Source organism: Anolis sagrei, chromosome 1 (assembly GCF_037176765.1).
Source record: "Anolis sagrei isolate rAnoSag1 chromosome 1, rAnoSag1.mat, whole genome shotgun sequence".
Taxonomy (NCBI): Eukaryota; Metazoa; Chordata; class Lepidosauria; order Squamata; family Dactyloidae; genus Anolis; species Anolis sagrei.
The window spans coordinates 187,167,341-187,189,620 of NC_090021.1; the positions used below are offsets into that span (position 1 = coordinate 187,167,341).

Genomic DNA, 22,280 nt, shown 5'->3' on the forward strand with positions numbered 1-22,280 from the left:
GAGGCCAATGCACACAAGAATTAATGTGAAGTGAAGTGGCTTTAAAAGTATATACTGAAAGGCAAGGATATGTTTGCCATTAGTCATTCTGGACATCTTCCATAACATTACAGTCAAAAAGTTCACTTTATTTTCTCATTACAGTGCAACCAGAAAGGTTATTTCTTTCCTCGTCAGTCTGAATCATTTAAGTTCCCTCGTTTGTTGTTATTCAGCTGTTGATATTTGTGGAGCTGCTCCATAAAACCAGGATTTGGACAAATAGCAGGCCTTGCATTTTTCACCAAAGAAAAGGCACTAGTAAAGTCGAGTCCTTCTGAGTGCATTAGGAAGCCGATTATGATGGCTGCGGCACGGGAAACTCCGGCATTGCAGTGAACAAGCACCACGCCATCCTCAAAGAGAACGAGAGGAAAAGGTTTAGAAAACAATTGCTGGTAACAATTTACTCAATACAGTTTTCTGACATCTATGTTTTAAAGACCAAACAACATTTTTTTGACAGCAGCATAAACAAACATTAAACAGAGAACCTTAGAATCATTTTGTGTTAGAAGAGACCTTGTGAGCCATCTAGTCCAACCCCCTGCCAAGAAACAGGAAAATCGCTTTCAATGCACCCCAACAGATGGCCATCCAGATCTTTTAAAAGCCTCCAAAGAAGGAACCTCCACTACACTCTGGGACAGAGAGTTCCACTGCTGAACAGCTCTCAGGAAATTCTTCCTCGTGTTCAGGTGTAATCTCCTTTCCTGTAGTTTGAAGCCATTGTTCTGCATCCTAGTCTCAAGGGCAGCGGAAAACAAGTTTGCCTCCTCCTCCCTATGATTTTCCCACACATATTTATACATGGCCATCATGTCTCCTCTTACAATAGAACAGAGTGCCTCCTTTTTCATGTTATTACTATTGAACTGAAATGCTGGTGGGTTTCCTAAACTCTACTTAAGAAACCTCCCAACAGTCAGTGCTGTTGATGTCTAAAATCAGTGAAGATTATTTTGCCTGGTGTGCTTAGCCCAATGAAAAAAACACCAGAGTGATGGTCCAATTTCATGCAATTTATTATATATTAAATAGCAGCGTGCTTTATTTCTTTTTATTTGTCAGAAATGCCAAGAAGATCATATAAAACCAGTCCCTGGTATAAAGGGTGTACTAAACTTCTGAGACAGAACAGTGATGCTAAGCTATTGGGGATGGTCAATCTAATTTAGAAATGAAATGGAAACTGTAACTGGAAACCCCCAGGAGGGCATGAAATGAATACACCTTTCTGTTACATTGTAAAGAATACGCTGGGTTCTCTCCTTCTAAAATAACACAAAGCTTGATTGTGCAATATTATCTTTCTTCATTCCGAACTATGTAAATAATGAAAATGGTAGATCTTGTGGAATAATCTGCAGGCTGGTTTGCACAGCCAAGATATTGTCAGGCTATAGCATCAAATGAACAGATTATATGAAGCAGATTGAGCTTTGATTTCCTTCTACAAGATACTGACCATATGCACACGGTACAGTTATAAAATATTCATTCTAATATATAAAATTGGTTTTGCACATCCAATGAAATCCAACCCACACACATGGGTGTTAAACCTTAAAGGAAAATGTGTGATGTATGTGGATTCATCTAAATACCACAATTGAAACTAAGGAGCATAAATATGCCTACTGTGCTCATTTGTAACATCTGGGATTTTTTCTTGTAGCATTTCAGCAATACCCAACTGTTTGAATAGTTTAATGTAAAACTTAATAAAACATTTACTTGTAACCTTCTCCTAAACTATAACTACTTAAAAGAATCCTCCACCTTGTGCAGAACAAACAACCCTGCACCTGTATGCTTGTCCATAATGCCTTGCCTCATGTACAAAGGAAGAACTGTTTAAAGCTACAGACATGGCAGTCGCAGTTGCCCGGTTTTGGTCAAAAATTATTTAGCCGCATGTGCTCCTTTTATTTTTATCCATTTTATACTTCTGTACACAATGCTTTTGACACAGAATAAATAAACCACCTCCTCTAGAAGAAAATTCTGTTAACTTCAATGGAATTTACTCTCAGATAAATTAATTTAAAACACAATATTAAACTACAATCATATACCCACACACACAGGAATGTATTGAAATCTGTTAGCCTTACATCACACTCTTTCATTTTAAAAATAATTGTCTTCTTAAACATTAAAAGGTTTCAAAGGCCCCAGTGTAAGCCAATGGCTACACTTATTTGCTTGATTAAACAGAAAACAGTTAAAATCTATGTTATCAGAGTAACAGAAATACCCAGCTCTAGATTGATGAAATATGGCACTTTGGGAGAAAGAACTCTTGTCTGGCTGTCTATTGGGGGTGCTCTGAATGCTATTTTCCTGCTTCTTGGCAGGGGGTTGGATTGGATAGCCCACAAGGTGAATGGCTTTCCGGCAGCAATCAGTGAAGCTTTGAAGCTACAAGGCCATTAAATGCTAATCAAGGTGGCCAATTAGAACATTCACACCTGCCTCAGGCAGACAAAGAGTTCTTTCTCCCACCCTGGACGTTCCATAGGTATATAAGCCTCACTTGTCTAGTTTCCAACAGACCTCACAACCTCTGAGGATGCTTCTGGAACATGGCCATACAGCCCAGAAAACTCACAGCAACCCAGTGACTGGTCATGAAAGCCTTCGACAACACATCTAAATACAATGTTAATAATTCAGCAATCCAGTGCACCAATGCTCAATAATCACATTCTACAGAATTACCTTTAATTTAACTTCCTCAATAAATTCAAAACATTCAGGGAAATAGGAGATAATGTCAGTCTCAGGAAGGTCCAAGATAGGGATGCTCTTGTATGTAAAGTCCTCAGGGAAGGGATTTTCAACTCCATAGGCTACATTTAGAACATGGGTGACCTGAAATGCATTAGACAGATAATAAACCAAGACAGCTTTTTAATCTTCAACTTCTGACATGGCTATGAACGTCAAACTGCAAGCAAAGGGATCTGGTACAAACACTTCCTTCACCTTCATGCCATGAAACCAAGGACAGGAATGAGAAAAAAATAGTTTTCAATAGACAGCTTTAAAATTGTCCTTATGTTTTCATATTTGAAATTGAAGAATCAATATGAAGATGAAAAATTACACTATGTAACAAGTTCCTGGGTTATAAATGTCATTTCCTAATTGGCTCTATCATAAAAACATGGAAAAAGTTTATTACGCTGAAAAATATTTTTACAGGATACCCTATAGCGTATTTTGCTCTTGTTTTCCAATTAATATCCTCATTGAGTCTCGACCAATTCAACGTAAGTTTGTGGCAGCCACAAAACGAAGTTTCTGGAGTGAAACAATTACTTTCAAAGTACATACTTCGCAATTAAACAGGAAGCAACACTTTCAAACCAGGAACAGAATTTTTCAAATTTTATTATAGACCGTTATGTGATTCTTTCAGGCTTTAAATATGCAACCACTTTTGTAAAAAAAAATCAAACAAACCCAAACATGTCCTCACCTTGTATTTTTTCATTGTGTCCAGATCATGAGCTGCATCTTGTGATCCTGTGATGAGAGAAGCTTGTATTATCCAAGGAGTCACCAAAGAATTACATAAAGTTGGCCCTTGGTATCTGTTGCAATTTGATATCAAAATCCATAGATGCGCAAGCATAGTTTAATGGTGCCCCGTACAGAAAAGAGCAAAAACAACATTTGTGTTTCGATTTAAAGAATATTTTAAACCTGTGGATTATTGTATTTGTGGAGGCAGATTCTATGGAAACAGAGGATCAACTGTACAGAAAATCTTTCAGAGGACTTTTATTCATAGTCACCTTCAAAGGCCCCTTCTACACTGCCCGATAATTATCAAAGCAGATAATCTGGATTTTATATGGTAGTGTAGAAGAGTCCAAAGACACAGCTGTGACAGTCTGGAATATCAATATGCAAAGGGAACTTTGTACCAACTGGCTACCAATTTTGTTCTTGAAGTTATTGTCTTAAGATGCTACTGTCTTAAGATGCATACTCAAAGGGTTGCCGTAATTTGAAACCAACTTGACACAAATTAACATCAGGAGCACTCTGGACACCAAAGAAACATGCAAAAACAACAACATACTGAGTATGAAAAAATATGGAGCCAACAAAGAATGGGTCAAAGGAGTGAATCTATCTCAGACCTTTCCAAGCATTTCATATTGGTGATATTCTTTTTAGACATGCATCATTCTGTTACACAGTAATACAGTCTCTTTCTGCACTGTCCTTATATTCCAGATTCTGAACCCAGATTACCTGCATATCCCATATTATATGGCAGTGGAAACTCATATTATCCAGTTCAAAGCAAATAATCTGGGATTACATCCTGAGATATAGGGCAGTTTTACTAGCAAAACTGGAGGTTAATCTAACCCCTTATAAAACATTCAACAGACAGACTGGGGACTGTAAAATAAGAAGATGAAAGGAAAGGAAGACTAGAAATATCTGACCATCAAAGAGTAGATAAAAGTGATAGAACATTTTTTACATTTTTTCTCTTCTTACAACTTCCCTTTATTTTTCTATTTTCCTACTTTTTTTAACATTATTATTCCCCCACTTTACATGTATAAGAAACCCTTTTTCCACTTTAATAAAAATCAATTAAAAATCTAACCCCTTATAAGAGATACGGAGACATACATAAACTGTAATAACAAAATGTATGAGCATACAACATATCTCATGAAAACCTTTTGTGTATTTGTGTGAATATATATATATAATTTTATTTCACATAAACTTCTATACTACCATATAAAATCAATCCAGATCATTGTGAGTTTTCCGGGCTGTATGGCGATGTTCCAGAAGCATTCTCTCCTGACGTTTCACCTGCTTCTATGGCAGGCATCTTCAGAAGTTGTGAGACCTCACAACCTCTGAAGATGCCTTCCATAGATGCAGGCAAAACGTCAGGAAAGAATGCTTCAGGAACATAGCCATACAGCCTGGAAAACTCATAACAGAGGACCTCACAACCTCTGAGGATGCTTGCCATAGATGCAGGTGAAACGTCAGGAGAGAATACCTCTAGAATATGGCCATATAGCCCGAAAAAACCTACAATAACTCACAAAAACCTAGTGATTCCGGCCATGAAAGCCTTCGACAATACATCAATCCTGATTATCTGCTTTGAATTGGATTCTAGGGCAGTGTAGACTCATATAATCCAGTTCGAAGCAGATGATGTGATAATCAGGATATGTGGGAGTGTATAAGGTTGCTCATCACATTTGGGTGATACGCCTGCACAGTGTGTTCAAACACACTAAGTTTAGAAAGCTGTGATCTCCTCTGCAGAATGAATGCATACCACTTTAACTGCCTTGGATGAATGCTATGGAACCCAGGCCCTCCAGCTCCCAGGCTTCCATAGCATTCGTCCTTGGCTGTTAAAGTGGTACGCGTTCATTTTCCAAAGGAGCTGCACCCAAGGCTTTCCATGCCTCCTGATTAAAGCAGCGGGTGGCCATCCCAATGCAACGCCTCCCACCCACCTAGAAGCAGCCAGGGCTTGAGGAGCCCGACTTGGAGGTCCAGGCTGAGGTCCTGCACGTATCCGCAGGCGGGCCCCCCGCCGTCCTTGCCGTCGGCCACCTCCACCGCCTGCAGCCGAGCATCCTTCCAGGTCTCGATGAGCCTCCTCCCGGTCAAAGTGGTCACCCGGGTGCATTGCCTGCGCAGGTTAGTCTTGGAGAAGGATCGGATCTCCTGGGTGAGCGAGTGCATCACATGGGCCAGGGGAGGCGAACACAAAGCAAAGGCAAGTGCCCACGACCGACCCTTCTTCCTTCCTTGCTCTTCCCCAGAGATGCCTAACCATCTGCAAGCAACAGGCACAGGCAGGCAAACAGAACAGCCTTGTGTTTCTTGTGAAAGTCAGCTCTGGATTGGCTACAGAAAGCCGGCTTCCGATTGGTCAGAGGGCTTCTTTTCTTTCAGCCTAAGTGGGGTGTCTAGTAACAGGCACGCGCCTCCGTCGCCTTTGCACTGTGTGATGAATATGACTCCACTTTGAACAGCCAGAACTCAATGCTAGGGGATCCTGGGAGTTGTAGTTTTGCAGAGAAGTACCGCACAATTAATCAGGAAATGACACTTTCAAACCAGGAACAAAAGATTGATCAAATTTTGTTACATAGTCTTTTAGCTCCCATCACACCAAGCCATGGCAATTAAAGCGGTGTCAAACTGCATTAATTATACACTGTAGATGCACTCCCATACCACATGTGGCTCCACAAGGAAAGTATGTTTATTTCTATGCATTCCTAGGGGCTACACCTAATATTGATGTTGAGCATCTCATCTGAAATTCTGAAATACTCCAGGGTTGAAATAGCACCAACTTTAATTTATGATCATTCAGTGTTGACAAATATTGTTTAATGCACAAAATTATTTTAAACTAGCTGTCCCCTGCCATGCTTTGCTGTGGCCCAGTCTGCATATATGTGTTGTGTGTGTTAATATATGTGTGTGGCCATATATGTGTGTGTGTGTGTGTGCGGTATGCACATGCATTGTATATTTTTGGGTATTTTTTGCTTTTATTATTTATTTATTTATTTACTTTGCTTATATACCGCTGTATCTCAAGCCCGAAGGCGACTCACAGCGGTTCACAAACAGTAAAAACAGTAGAAACAGCAGTGGTTCCATACAACATATAACAATTGACTTAACGCATTATCCATAAATTACCAATAAGCAATTACAATGCACAGTTATTACAAAAAACAACCGTACCCAATCTTCTCATCATCTAAGCGTAGTCCAGGTTCGTCGTCCATTGTTCCATTCCTATGTTCCATTACCAGATTGCACTAAATTACTCAAACGCCATTGATGCGGAGCATCTTTACCCCCCCCCCCCTCAAGTATTTGTAGTTCGCCAAGGGCCGGACAATGGATTCTGTTGCTTCCTGACCCAGCACACATAACTGGGTTCCTGTTTCCTCTTTGTGAATTCTCTGGCTTGTGCACTGGACTATGGACTCTGCTACTACCCAACCCAGCTCCCCCTTCAGCTCCAGCTCCTGTTCCTAGAAGGAGCCAATCTTCTGTTGACCAACCCGGACCTTGGACTGATCTTCTGGTGGCCAGCCTGATGCATGGACTGGCCCCTGCACCCAAAACCCTTCCGTCCAGACTTTGGGACTTCTAGTTCTTTCCTCTCTCTTTTTATGAAATGAATAAAATATTTTCTTATTACTGTGGATTGGGGTTGGGATGGGTGGTGGGTGGTGATATATGGAATGCCTGTATACTGGTGATGCCTATGGTTTATGAATATGAAATATGTAACCCCTATGAACTCCTCTGTATCCTCACCCCCTTGACCCTCGCCCCACAAGAAAACCAGCGTGACCAGGAACTGCCTGGGGACAGAGCCCAAGCCTCTTTCCCCCAAATCACCCATTGATTGACTCATTTTGCATGGACAATGCTGCTGGCCCCAACCCTAGCCCTCGGAGCATGGCCAGCGAAGGAACAAGGGTCAGCAGAGCTTCGGAAAAAGAGACTGATTAATTCACCCAGATATTGTTGACCCTCCGGGTGGTCCGATATCGATCTAGCCTATTCAAATTCCCTGCCAGACTCATCAAGGACAGGAAAGCCTTTGTTTGTCAAACATCTGGAGACATTTTTCCTTTGTTTCGCTGAGCACATGGCATTCCTTTGTCTGCAGATTCCTTTCCCAGATTCCTTTGTGCTCCCTCATCCCGCCCCCATTTCTCCTGATTGGCTGTCGCCACCATGTGACAGAGGTCTCCCCATTGGATCCTACAGACCACTGGAGTTTCCTGATTGGTACAGAGGCGCCAGGGGCGGGAGGGCTGCTTCCCAGGTGTCCGCCCATCACCCAATCACAGCGGGGAACACCTGAGGAGCCGGGGCAGAAGGGTTGAACTCTGGGTTTTCAAAAATTGTATAAATATGCCTGCATCACTGTACCCCACCATGCTTTGCAGTGGAACGATTCCTGTAAATCATCCATTCAGCTGAATCGCAAATAAACGCCTCGATCCTGGTCTCCTTTCGCCTCTGGTGAGCTGATTGCTTTTAGATAACTTTTGCGCTCTTGGATTGGCTTCCGGAAAGATCTCACCAAGGTTTCCAGGACCCTTTTTGGTGCGGTCCTTGGGCTCTCCTTCCTGGGGGAGCCCCCTAAAAGAGCTCGATAACACCTGCACAAACATCCAGGTCTTCACCTTTTTGCGGAATACCATTAGAGATGGTGCTAGTCTAATGTCCGTAGGAAGGGCGTTCCACAGCCGAGGAGCCACCACCGAGAAGGCCATATCTCTCGTCCCCGCCAGCCAAGCTTGAGAAGCAGGCGGGATCGAGAGCAGGGTCTCCCCGGAAGATCTCAAAGTCCTGGTGGGTTCATAGGCAGAGATGCGGTCAGAGAGGTAGCTTGGGCCGGAGCCGTATAGGGCTTTAAAGGCCAACGCCAGCACTTTGAATTCAGCCCGGTAGCAGATCAGTAGCCAGTGGAGTTGGCGCAACAGGGGGGGTTGTATGCTCCCTGTGCGCCGCTCCTGTTAAAATCATGGCTGCCGAGCGTTGGAGCTTCCGAGCTGTCTTTCCTATAGCGCACAGCACGGAAGAATTGATCAGCAGCTGAACAGACTAGAGGGGGTTGGGGGACTGACTCAACAGGATGGAAGTTGTAGTTTACCCTGCATAAAGACACAGCACTGTGACCCCTACCGACAATGGGCCTGGACCACATTTGAAACACAGAACCCCCATGACCAGGTTTGGGGGAAAGCTCTATCTGGAGTAGGTGGGTGTATTTATATATTCGATCCCAAGACTGTTTTCTAGATGAAATATTATAATGGGAGCAAGAGGCCATGGAATGCATGTTGCTGTGTGTAGACCGTCTGACCCCACATGGCTCTAAGCATCTACTAAACGAGACTGCTTCCTAAAATGGCTTTATCCTAGGTTCTGCTGCCAACTTGAATCTTCAGCATAAGCTCATACCATGACTTTCCTTGAGTGAACAGTTCTGCTATTTTTAATTCAGTAGATTTGTCCCAGAACAGAAAAAAATATACTATGTAACAAAATTTGAAAAAGAATATGTTATGGTTTGAATTTATTATTTCCTGTTTAATTGTGTGGTACTTACATTGAAAGTAGTTGTCATATTCCAGAAACTTTGTTTTTGTGGCTGCCACAAACTATGTTGAATAGGTTGAGACTCTATGAGATATTCATTGAAAAACTATAGCAAAATGTGCTGCAGGATGTCCCACAAAAACAAAGGTTTTGCAATTTAATAAACATTTTCTGTGTTTTTATGATAGAACCAATTAGGAAATGACATTTATAACCCTGGAAGAAAAATTGTGTTACTTCTCTCTGAGCCCTGTTCTGCTAGGACGCCACAACTATTTCGAAACCTCTATTTGCTATTTAAGTGTTAACTTTTAAATCTCCTCGAAGTGTTTTTGATGGCCCTTCTAATTTGTTATGTAATCAACTACTAACATACAGAGATTGTATCTTAGTAGATCAAAAAAAAAACATTGTTGTTCAATCTTGATTTTGGTAAACCTTTCTGTACTGTCCCCCATTTTATTCCTGTTAATAAATTGGTAAAAGATGGGATAGAGATAATGGTATTGTTATGGGGATCTGTAAATGATTGATTGATTGATCAATCCACTAAAGTACTCAGTAGTCTTTGCTCATCACCCTGGAGAAAAGTGGTTCATCAAATACACAAATGGAACCAAACTGGATATAAGACACTTCTGTGCACTAAGTCATGCTAAAGGCATATTTCAAAGGTTCATTATTAATTTAGTTTCTTTTATTTCATGCATTTAGCACCTTTGTATGTGGGGATACGTTTTATTAATTCCCCCATGAAAATTACTGTGCAAAGAATTTTCATCAGCTGCATGCATTTACATTTCATATTTCAATAGAAATAAACTGAGTCTCTTTTTCTACTGATTCACTTAGTAAGCAAGATTGAGTTATTGAATAAATAATTTCAATCATTTTTCCAATGGCCAAAGGCTTGAATCTGTCATTCTTTTAGTAGAGAAGAGTAACGTTTTTCCAACACGCCCATTTAATTTTTTTTCATGTAATGGTCAGGCGCTTACTCCATTATTTTTACAAGATATGGGATCGCACACAGAAGACATGATTTACTCATGACTTTATAGGGCTAACTCCACTGCAATTTTCTGAATGCTTTTTTCTGGAACCATAAGAGGAGTCATATAATCATACAATTTATAGACCTCTTTATGAAATAAACGTTGATATAAAAATTCTTTTAACACCCTGTGCTACTGAACTTCAAAAAGACCTACCTTCCATGAATCGCTCAGATCAAGAGCTTCATAATAATGAGAGAGGGAACTCATCACACTTTGCTAGTATTGCTCCTGCTTCCAAAAAAAACACACCCTCTGCTGGCACATTCATTCGTTTTTGCATTGTAATTGAGTGATGTGGGATTGGTGGCCTGGAAGCTAGTGCTCGACTCCAAGTTCAATTAGTCCTAGCCAGTGTGGTAAATGAGGTAATGGCTATTGCGATCAACTACATTTGAAAGTCTGCAGCTTCCCCATTTTTATACCATTGTATGCTGCATAGTTAGCTAACCCATGCCTACAAGTAGCAAGTGTTCAAAGATAGTGATTATTGTAAGCATAGCAGGTAAGTACAATCCAGGTAATGCACAAATAGTCCAGGAAGCTGTAGGAAGGCTTAGGGGCAGCTTCAGAAATAATAACACTAAGCCAGTAATCCAGATAATTAAATCTCAAAAGGAGTCATTAAACATACCCATTTTGAGGTCCAGAATCCCCAAAAAGATATGAACGCGAGGAGTGCTACCAGTCAAAGAGATTGAATGGTTGAGAGCATCAAAGACTCCCTGGAGAAACCTCTGGACATTAGGTCCTTGAATGATTAGTGTTTCTTATTTAACAAGCATTAACTCCTATGGCGCTGTCCCTTCTCTCTTTGCCAGACTTCAAAGGTAGTGAATGTGTCTTCAGTATTATCGATTAAGCCATGCTAGGGAGAAAGTTCACTACCTTTTCATATTTGGGGTAGAAACTATCATCTGATGCCAAGAACATTCCCACAATCTGTATCCAGATTCTTTAGATTCAAAAGGCTGAGAATAGAATTCTATTCTAGGGTGTCTAGGACTTGGAGTAATGGGTTCAAATTACAGGAAAAGAGATTCCAATTGAATATTAGGAAGAACTTCCTGACTGTAAGAGCTGTTCAACAGTGGAACTCTCTGCCTTGGAGTGTGCTGGAAGTTCCTTCTCTGGAGGTTTTAAATAGAGGCTGGATGGCCATCTGTCATGAGTACTTTCCTTCATGACAGGGGGTTGGACTAGATGCCCCATACAATCTCTTCCAGTTCTATGTTTCTGTGTCCTTAGAGCAGCCTCCCCCACTCTCATAATCATATCAGTATTATGATTAAGAAAATACACATGAATGAGGGCAGGAAATTGACCAGCCCAGGTAACTATTTCAAACAATGAACAACCTGTTCTTTGGCTAATACAGGCAGAATACTGCATTTCAAGAAGGAATGGAGCCTTCAGTGGTGCAGCGGGTAAACCGCTGAGCTGCAGAACTTGTTGACATAAAGGTTGGTGGGGCAAGCTCGCACTGTTAGCACCAGCTTCTGCCAGCCTAGCAGTTCGAAAACATACGAATAGGAGTAGATCAATAGGTACCGCTTCAGCAGGAAGGTAACAGTACTCCGTGCAGTCATGCCAGCCACGTGACCTTGGAGGCATCTACAGACACCAAGTCTTCGGCTTAGAAATGGAGATGAGTACCACCCTGCAGACTCAGGGGAAACCTTCACTTTTACTTTTATGGTGTGATCAACTTGCATGAAGTGCATTATCTAGCTGGCCCTGCAGGTGGCTTTTGCTGTAAGCTGTGCTCAGTATTTCTCTGGATGGTATTCTGCCTTCAGGTGTATTAGCCAAATAACAGGTTGTTCATTGTTTGAAATAGTTACCTGGGCTGGTCAATTACCTTCCTGCTGAAGCAATACCTATTGATCTACTCACATTCACATGTTTTTGAACTGCTAGGCTGGCAGAAGCTGGGGCTAACAGTGGGAGCTTGCCCCACTCCCTGGATTCGAACCACCAACCTTTTGGTCAGCAAGTTCTGCAGCTCAGCGGTTTACCCGCTGCACCACTGAAGGCTTCATGCCCTTCTTGAAATGGAATCATTCATTCATGTATCACTTCCTAGCAGAATAGATAAACATGGTGTCCAACAAGCATTTCCCTGCACACACATGCATGCACAAATACACATACACACACCCATCAAAACGATAAGTTGAACCACAACTTTGTCCTCATTTATGTATCTGAGGAAGTGTTCACACCACAGCTAGAATGCCCTGGGATCAGTTTCTGATTTAAGCTATCACAAAAGGCACCAAGATCACCATGGTGGCTGGCTACTTTTCTGTCTATCCCTACATGATGTAACATGAAATACTGTGTGAGCTGGCACTTCTGAAGAACAGCAGCAACGCAGACAGCAAGAGATGTGTGCTTTTAAGTGGCACAAAATGTACACTGTATTCATAACCAGAGAGGGGGGGGGGGAAGTGTTTCAGAACAGCTCAGTCTTAGCACACATGCATGCTTTCTTTCAATCATACCTAATTTTGCAGGAAATACAATGAAAACTGTATGCATGGAGATGGCAAACCAATCCCAATCACACAGTGCCATGTAAAACCCATTGTCAGTCTGCCACCTCCCTGTCACAAATCCATCTCCTGCTATTTACAGGCCAAACCCACCAATAGCCCCTGACTGCACCACAGTGCCAAAACGTACCTGCTACGATGATTCTCTAGCCGGCACTTCTGTGCCGGCACGTGCATGTCCTGTCATCTGCCTCTCTCTTTTCCCAGGATTTAAAAATTAGAAGGGTTTAAAAAAAAAGAAAGGAAGGAAGGAAGAAAATAATTTTAAAAATATGCAACTACAGAACTGCAGAAGGACAGAGTTTGTTCCCAAGTCCAGCTGCAGGACCATAGAGCAGCAAAGTATCATTGTTGTGCAGCTACTAATGTCATGAAATTTTGGGGTGATTGTCCCCATAAATTACTGGGATTAGTGATGGCACAAATGCAGGTTTGTGCTTTAAAGTCCCATAGTTTTAGCTTTCTCTTGGGAAGCAAAAACAGCTTTTTCTCTAGATAGCCAAGAAGGGAAGAAATGAAAGGTGAAGTGAAACATTTGGGGAATTTACTATATGCTTTTATTAATTCTACTCACTTGTCACTTAGATAATTATTACACCATGCTGTTTGTGCACTATAGTGATGCATTACTCCTGTTGGCTGTTTGGTCTTATCACACAATATTATTACTCTCTAGGCATTGTTGTGTTGCAGGATGACTGAAAAGGTAGGGTTTCTTTTTCATTGTGGAAACAATCCATTAATGACCCCTTTTCCCCACAACAAATCAGTAACCAGATTGGTTTAACCATAGCACTTTCGTCCAGGAAGGATCCATTAGTGGCCAAAGTGTGGATGCAGCCGTTTTTTTGATGAATGAGTCATTAGTTGGCATGGTGTGTGTGTGTGATCATGTTATCCATACCTCAAGGAAATCTCTGGCAAAGAAGCCCCAGACCACTTCTATAGTATGTTTAAACCCATTTTAACCACCTCTTCCGATTTTTTTTGTTTACTATTATATCACTATAACATTATAGCATGCACTACCACTCTATCATTGTGCCTTTTGAGCCAACAATGACTACATTGAAAAAAATGAATTAGATAAACCAATAACAAAGTGTGGAACAGCTTCAGTCATTAACTTCAGCCAAAAAAAAAACCCCATGCCAATGACACTCTTAAACTCCAAATACAACATGGGTGTGATAACATCAGCAGTCAGCTCCCCTCGAGAGACTGGGTGGAACAGATTTCAAGCAGAATAATGCAGCATAAAGGAGTGGTGTAATAAGGATCTTACCATGAAGCCCATTAAGTCACCAGAAATGAACTGATACCCATGGGAATTGTTAAATGAGAAATGTAGTTTTTTGGTTGCTTAGGAGCTACTATGAAAATAGGCCCAGTGAATACTATACCTCATACTATATCATACCATAAACTTTGTATTGACTTGATATTAATATTGAAATACCATAATTAAAAGCAAATAAAAAGAACTTAATGTAACACAGTTTTCTGTATTATAAAAATGGTTTTACTGTATTATACAAATTATTTTGAATTTTTAAATTTAAAATAGTGTTTCATCATTTTTGCTAGTTCCTTAAGAGATCCAGTTGCTTGGATTCTAGTTAATTGGGGTACTGTCCATTATCTGGGCAGAGGTCACATGAGGGCGCTAGAGAGAGAGAAAGATAGTCCATTTTATGGACGTGGAGAGTGGCTTGAAGGAGGAAAACCATTTCCCCTATTTTCCTGTTATTTCCCCCACCCATGTCCCTGTTGTGGAATCAACCCTTCTTTATGATATGGGAAATGGGGAGGAGGTATAACCAGCAAAAACAGGATAAATGGTTTTCCTCCCTCCTCCCCAATCCTTCTCTCCCTAGTGGTCTCCACCCAGATAATTAAACAGTACCATCTAGTACAGTGGTTTGCAACCCTTTTTTTTAACCAGGAATCACTTGACGATGGACAACTTGACCAGGAACCACTTTGACCAGGGACCATTCCCCAACATTAGTACTAAAAGGGTTACGAATCAGTTTTTGATCAAATTTAGATTCGGTTTGGTCATTTGGGGCGCTGATTCAGAAAATTGCACTGGATAGACCACATCAGCTCTTGTTTCTGATACAGAACATATGCCATCCAGCCGTCGCTATCTGCTCGCTCACAGAAAACCATATTTAGTAAGCCTTGGCACTATAACAGGGCTCTTGGCACTATAACAGTCGCTCTTGTTGCAATGGTGTAGTAACGATGAGGACACGGACCATATTTTACTTCTTGTGGACCACTGGTGGTCCATGGACCAATGGTTGGGAACCACTGATCTAAGGTATATATTGCTAGGTACAAAATTTAAGACCAACATTGCAACCCTAACCATCTCCTATGTAACATGTATCAAGATATTGTCTTGCTTTTTTTTAACTCTTGCTTATTCAGTAATTTATGACCAAACAATCAAAACATAATTTTAAAATTAAGAAAAAATAGGGCAGATGTTTCTCCCAAGAGCAAGAATAATACAATCTGGTTTGGGAAATACTTTAAGCAGGTACTTCAAACACATTGGCATTTTTGGGATTAATATCATTATTATTTTACTGTATTGAAGAAAACTATTCAAATGTTTAATTATTGGTGCTTTACTAAATGAAATGGTAGCTATTATTCCATATGGAACATCAAGTCTTACATGAAAATAATTGTATATGTGTATATAAGATGGGGTGGAGAGAGAATCTGTTCTGTATTAGATTTTTTTCCCGCAGGGTATTTTACAAAATCTTGTATTTTCTCAATTAAAAAGCAAATTATTTTAAATACCATCTGCTGTTTCACCTGCAGCCACTTTTAACTAACCATTAACATTCATACATTTTTAATTCTATGTGAAAAGTAATTTTAAAAAATCTCACAGGTGCAGGCTTTCTAATGTTAAAGACTATTCACATTGCAACTTAGCAATTAATACAGTACATTCATCTACCACATACTTGGCAATGTCCTCTGTGGAACATTGTTTTATTTTTACTAATATTTATGGAAAGACTACAGTGCAGAATAATGGCTGAGACTTTCTAGTAGGTGAAATTTATTTATTGAACCCAGTTGCAATTAGAATAAACAATTGGGTCACAACTCTATGAGAAGAGTTGGGAACCTTTTCAAACCCAGAGTGGACATGTTCTTATAGTGAGTAAGGAAAAGAAGAAAACTAATTGGCACTCTTGAAAAAAGAAACAACGATTTACTTTCCTAAGGCCCCTTCTACACTGCCATATAAAATCCAGATTATCTGCTTTGAACTGCATTTCATGGCAGTATAGACTCATATAATCCAGTTCAAATCAGATAATGTGGATTATTTGCTTATAATCACTGGATTATAAGGGCGTAGAAGCGCTAGATCTATCAGACTGTTGAGGAGACAGCAGAAAAAGTAAAAATACTGGTAAACAGTTGACTGGCTGAGGACAAAATGTTGGGACTGGCAGAGCTGGTGAGGCTGGAACAGAGGTTAGAAAACAACAGGCAAATCAAAGATGCCATTAAATGTAATTTACACCTTGTTTTTTAGCCTCTTTAATGGGATGATGATAACAACAACTTTATTTTTATACCCCGCCTCCATCTCCCTGAAAGGACTTGGGGCAATTTACATGGGGCCAAGCGGTTAAAACATAACACATTAAAATGCATATCAACAAAATAATAACAAAAAAATATAACAAAATGAAAACAACAACATCAAGCAATACATAAAACAACATCAGAACCAATAACCAATAGGAAAATTCAATGTCTCGTTGTGGGTAGGCAGACTGGTGTCAACAATAGAGGATAGAGCTAGTGAATAAAGTGCATATATCATATAGCAGCGATAGTAAAGAATGATTTATTATTAAAAATTTGAATATAACAATAGTAAAGAGTGTATCTTGTAACTGATGAAAGATGGTGTATCACTGCTGATATATGCCCCACTTCCTTCAAATAAATGTAGCCTTTGAAGCTGAAAAATATGCTTAATCCTGCCATTTTTTTTAATTTGCTGTGATTTTTAAAATAAACGTTCTTTGGTGTGTGTTTATATGGCCTGTTTCTTCTTCTCCTTCTTTCTAATTTTCATGTAATTTATTGAAGATAGTTATGTATGTCTAAAGCAGCGTATACCATATTTCATCAAATCTAAGGTGAAATCAAATGTAAGGTGCACACAATTGTCAAGCTTCAGTTTTAGGAGGGAAAGATGTTCTTTTTTTAAAAGAAAATAGAATTTTTAAGGATGAATTTTAAGAATAAAATTAAATGCTAAAATATATCTAACAAATATTTTAATTACAATAGAATTCAATTTACTCAGTCATAATGGGGAAACACATTATATGTACATAAAACAGAAAAGTGATCTTGTTTCAGAATCCATATTGCAGTCTAATGTGCGAGATTCTGATTCATCGGAGTCTGCTTTTTTTCTGAGCTGTCTTTATCTTCATTATCCCATAGGCTGCTGTCCTCCGAACCAACAAGAGCATTTGTTGCAACATTTTTTCAAAGGAGTGCTGTATTATTCTTTCTGGGATTAGTTTCTAAACCCAAATTAAGGCTTGCAGGCCAGATGCAGGTCTCCAATGTCATTTCCCTGCCCCCTGACCAAAATTTTATACCTAGGGTCGCTCTAAGACTGAAACTACTTGGAAGGCACACAACAACAACAATCCTAATTAACTTGACTATCTCATCAGCTAAAAACAAACCCACACTTCCCATTGAAACACTGGTAAGTTTATGTTGGTTAAAATTGTTCATTTTAAATACTGTATTGTTGCTTCAATTTTTTTGCACTACAAATAAGATATGTGCAGTGTGCATAGGAATTCATTTTTTTTCCAAACTATGATCCAGCCCCGCTCCCCAAGTCTGAGGGCTCTCTGCTTAAAAAGTTTGAGGACCCTGATCTAGGCTGTTGATACCTATTCTGCCAATTTTGATGCCAGTGCTCTCTTTATTTTTCCAGAGGGTGTCGGGAAAGGTTGTCATCTGACAGACAGGATTCATATTCCTTTTTCAATAAACCCTTAAATAGTTTGATCACTGAAACATCAAGTGGCTCCAATTAAGTCGCTATGATTCTGTTTTTTTGTGTTTTTTTTAACCTGGTCCTACAAATGTCAATGAAAGGCATCAAGGACTAGAAAACTGGGTGGGTTACAAAGACTTCTAGGACATATATCCCACACAACACTTAGTCAGTCCGCCATAAGATCTGATGTCATCATCAGTGTTTCTGTGCACATATAATGCCATTGTAGGGGAAAATGTTATTCTTTAGTATGTTTTCCCAATTTACAATTAAATATGATGGCCAATTTTGAGCATCAGCGGTGATACATAGTATCACGGGGATACACTGCTTTTCACAGCCAGTGGTGATGACTTTTTTCGCATTGACAGTGTAATTTCAAGGGCTATCAAAGACTGTAGTTTCATCAGCATTTCCAATTTGTCTGAATTCATATTTCCCTTTTCTCCTTAATTTGATCACCTATCGCTGAAAGTTAATCAGCTTCTCTTGAAAGTCTGCAGGATTTTTTTGACAAATAAACATTCAATGCCTTGACAATAACACCCCCCCCCCCCCCCCCAAATGATGCATAGCCTGTCTGCCTTCAAAATTGTTTTATCTTTTCCGAGGGACTTGGTAATTTCTATGGCTTCCAACTGCATGGATTGTGTAGTCATGGTTAACCCCTTTGTGCATGCCTGCAATACAAAACTTAGCACACCTTCCTTTCTACAAAGCACTTGGTTGAAACTCTGCACAAAAATATGGAATTGTGAGCATTTCTCAAACAACAAACCTTTACCTCAGTGATGTCAAAATGTCAACCCAGAGCTCCGTTGCCATGTGCTTCTGCATTTTTATGTGAATGCAGCTTCATAGTGGTATCTTTTTGATATTTTGAGGTGTAATAAGGGATCACATTGAATGAAATATAGCCCCGGTAACTCAAGGTTGTTTCAAAGATACAACAAAACCTTGCTTCGCAATAGTGGCTGGCTACACACTTACAAAGTGCACCACTTTGTTAAAAAATGGACTGGGGGAGCAGGATGAAGGTGGGTTTTGTGGTGGAATATAAAACAAACCACAAGTTTGTTGGATCAGCCCACACACTGCCTTACCAAGGAAAGAAAATATGCAACGCAGGTGAACAAGTAGTTTACTCTTCTTAATTCAGATCGACATATGTACAATATGATCAGTTGCATCAACTCACTAAATGTCTTTTCAGAGAGATTTAAAATGGTAATTCTTTGTCCATATGAGAGATTTTCTTTTCAGAAGCCAAGAAGCAAATCAGTTTCTCTCTCACTCTGCTTCTCTCTTCCAACTGTCTCTCTGAACACATGCATAGCCTTGAGCCTGAACAAAAGTGCAAGTTTCCAAAAGTTCTAGGCTAAGCCATCACTCCATGCATTGCCCGACCGATTGGCTTCATGCACTTTATTTTACAGTTGACACACACACACTCACTGATTCCTTGCATTTTCTAACAGGTTTCCCATCAAAACTAAAACGTATCACGTCATTGGCAAAACATGGGAAATTTTTTAAAACAGTGACGCGAATACACTGTCAAATGTAAGGTGCACCCAATTTTTAAGCCCCTTGAACAGGAAAGAGTGTCTTGAAATCAATAAAATACAGTATGTTCCTACATGAGTTTAAAAGTAATTGCTCGTCCAACAATTGCATGGATTTTCTTCTTAGCTTCCTGTTTTCATTTTGATTTCCCCACTCCCTAGACATTTTTTCTGATCTTGTACTTTCACCTGCTAGATTGCTAGACTAGTCTACCCAGTTTCATTTTCACATCTACACTTCGGAGGTGGAGAGCAATAATTCTTGGCAGTTGTTCAAAAGCTTTTTAGTATTCCTTGAGTCAGGTGCATTTTTTTACTTTTACATATAACTTGGAAAGGTATGACCTAGTTTCAATATATAAGTATGCCACTAGACTGTGGAATGACCTGCTGGAAGAGATTTGACAGCCAAATGAGCTGTCAGAATTTAAAATTCAATTAAAGACCTATCTCTTCTGGCAGGCCTACCCAGTCAATTTAAATTTACATTTCGTTAGCAAGAACTATTTTAACGTGTTTTAATCTTAAGCCAATATTTTAACATTTGTACTTCCTGTCTGGGGGAGAGTTGATTAGCTGGTCCCGATTGTTTCCTGTCTGGAATTCCCGTTTTTTGAGTGTTGTTCTTTATTTACTGTTATAGTTTTAGAGTTTTTTTTAATACTGGTAGCCAGATTTTGTTCATTTTCATGATTTCCTCCTTTCTGTTGAAATTGTCCACATGCTTGTGGATTTCAATGGCTTCTCTGTGTATTTATTTATTTATTTCATTTACTTATACCCCGCCCTTCTCACCCCGGGGGGGACTCAGGACAGCTTACAGTGGGGGCACAATTAGATGCCCAAGACAATTCACAAGCAGTACAAAATACAAACAATTCAACAATTAATTAAAAACATCAATACATAATAAAATCATAAAGCAATCTCATGCTCAGGGTTCAGAGTCCATATATCCATTCCATTCCATTTGTCCTTGCCATCATCAGATCCTTCAGTTAGCTGTCAGAATGACCAAAGGCTTGTTCCCAGATCCAGGTCTTCAGTTTTTTCCTGAACGCCAAGAGGGAAGATGACGATCTAATCTCCCCGGGGAGTGAGTTCCACAGGTGGGGGGCCACCACTGAGAAGGCCCTGCTCCTCGTCCCCGCCAACCTCACTTGTGAGAGTGGTGGAGTCGAGAGCAGGGCCTCCCCAGAGGATCTTAAGCTTCAAGGTGGGACGTAGAGGGAGATCCGTTCGGACAAATACACTGGGCCGGAACCATATAGGGTTTTGTAGGTCAAAACCAGCACTTTGAATTGTGCTCGGAATTGGATCGGCAGCCAGTGGAGCTGGCGCAACAGGGGGGTTGTATGCTCCCTGTACACCGCTGTGTAGTCTAAAATGGTGGTTGTTAGTGGTCCAACATTTCTGTGTTCTCAGATAATATGCTGTGTCCAGGTTGGTTCATCAGGTGCTCTGCTATGGCTGACTTCTCTGGTTGAAGTAGTCTGCAGTGTCTTTCATGTTCCTTGATTCGTGTCTGGGCAATGCTGCGTTTGGGGGTGCCTTTGTAGACTTGTCCACAGCTGCATGGTATACAGTATACAGGCTCCTGCAGAGGTGAGGATCCCTCTTGTCCTTTGCTGAACATAGTAGCATCTACACCTGCCTCAAGCAGAGAAGAGTTCTTTCTCCCACCCTCGAGATTCCACAAATGTCAGTCAGTGCCAGAATCAATCAGGGCCAGCTTATTTATTTATCGTATCAGAAGCCCGACTGCTCATTGGAGGGAAGGATAGCAGAGGCAAAGATTAAGTACTTTGGCCACATCATGAGAAGGAAGGAAAGCTTAGAGAAGACAATTATGCTGGGGAAAAGGGAAGAGGAGCTGACCAAGGACAAGATGGATGGATGGCACCCTTGAAGTGACTGGGTTGATCTTGAAGGAGCTGGGGGTGGTGACGGCTGACAGGGAGCTCTGGCGTGGACTGGTCCATGAGGTCACAAAGAATTGGAAACGACTGAACGAATGAACAACAACAATCAGAAGTGAACCGAGGGTACAGTTGCAATGTATTTAAAAAACAAAGTTTTAAAAAAACTTAGCATTATTCTAAATATCAGTTGACCAGTAGCTGGCCACTTGGAGTGCCTCTGGTGTTGCTATAAGAAGGTCCTCCATTGTGTATGTGGCAGGGGCTCAGGTTGCATTGTAGTAGGTGGTCTGTGATTTGTTCTTTTCCACACTCACATGTCGTGGACTCCACTTTGTGACTCCACTTCTTAAGATTGGCTCTGCATCTCGTGATGCCAGAGCACAGTCTGCCCAGGAGGAAGTCTCTTATTCGGTATGACTTGAGGTTCTGGGTTTTAACCTGCCACTTTTGGGCTCTTGCTTGCTAAGGTGTTCCTGTGACTCCAATATCTCTGTATATTTTATTTATTTATTTATTTATTTCATATACTTCTCACCCCCGAGGGGGGACTCAGGGCAGCCTCACAGCAAACACAATTCGGTGCCATCATAATGATAAGAACAATCAACAAATTCATTAAAACAAAACATTAAATAAATATCTTCGAAAACTATTTCTTGATTTGGTGTGCTGGCTGATATCTGAACAGGGGATGGGCATTTGTAGGCAAGCTAACACCTCTCAACAAAAGATCCCCCCAGGAAGCAACCAGCCAGGCTTTGAAGCTGCAAGCCCCGGCCCAAATTACCTGTCCGAACGCATCTCCTCCTATGAACCATCACAGAGATTAAGATCCTCAGGGGAGGCCCTGCTTTCCGCCCCGCCATTGTCACAGGCACAATTGGTGGGGACGAGAG

At 40.5% G+C, this 22,280-nt stretch overlaps 1 protein-coding gene across 1 annotated transcript; it reads right to left on the minus strand.

Moving 5' to 3' along the window:
* Nucleotides 1-20: 20 nt before the first annotated feature.
* On the minus strand, nucleotides 21-5,989 carry DUSP19 (dual specificity phosphatase 19). Its single transcript, XM_060780180.2, has 4 exons — nucleotides 5,565-5,989; nucleotides 3,527-3,573; nucleotides 2,764-2,916; nucleotides 21-395 (listed from the first exon to the last, which is right to left on the minus strand). The coding sequence occupies exons 1-4, from the start codon at nucleotides 5,794-5,796 to the stop codon at nucleotides 174-176; spliced, it is 654 nt and encodes a 217-aa protein (XP_060636163.1). The 5' UTR covers nucleotides 5,797-5,989; the 3' UTR covers nucleotides 21-173.
* Nucleotides 5,990-22,280: the final 16,291 nt, after the last annotated feature.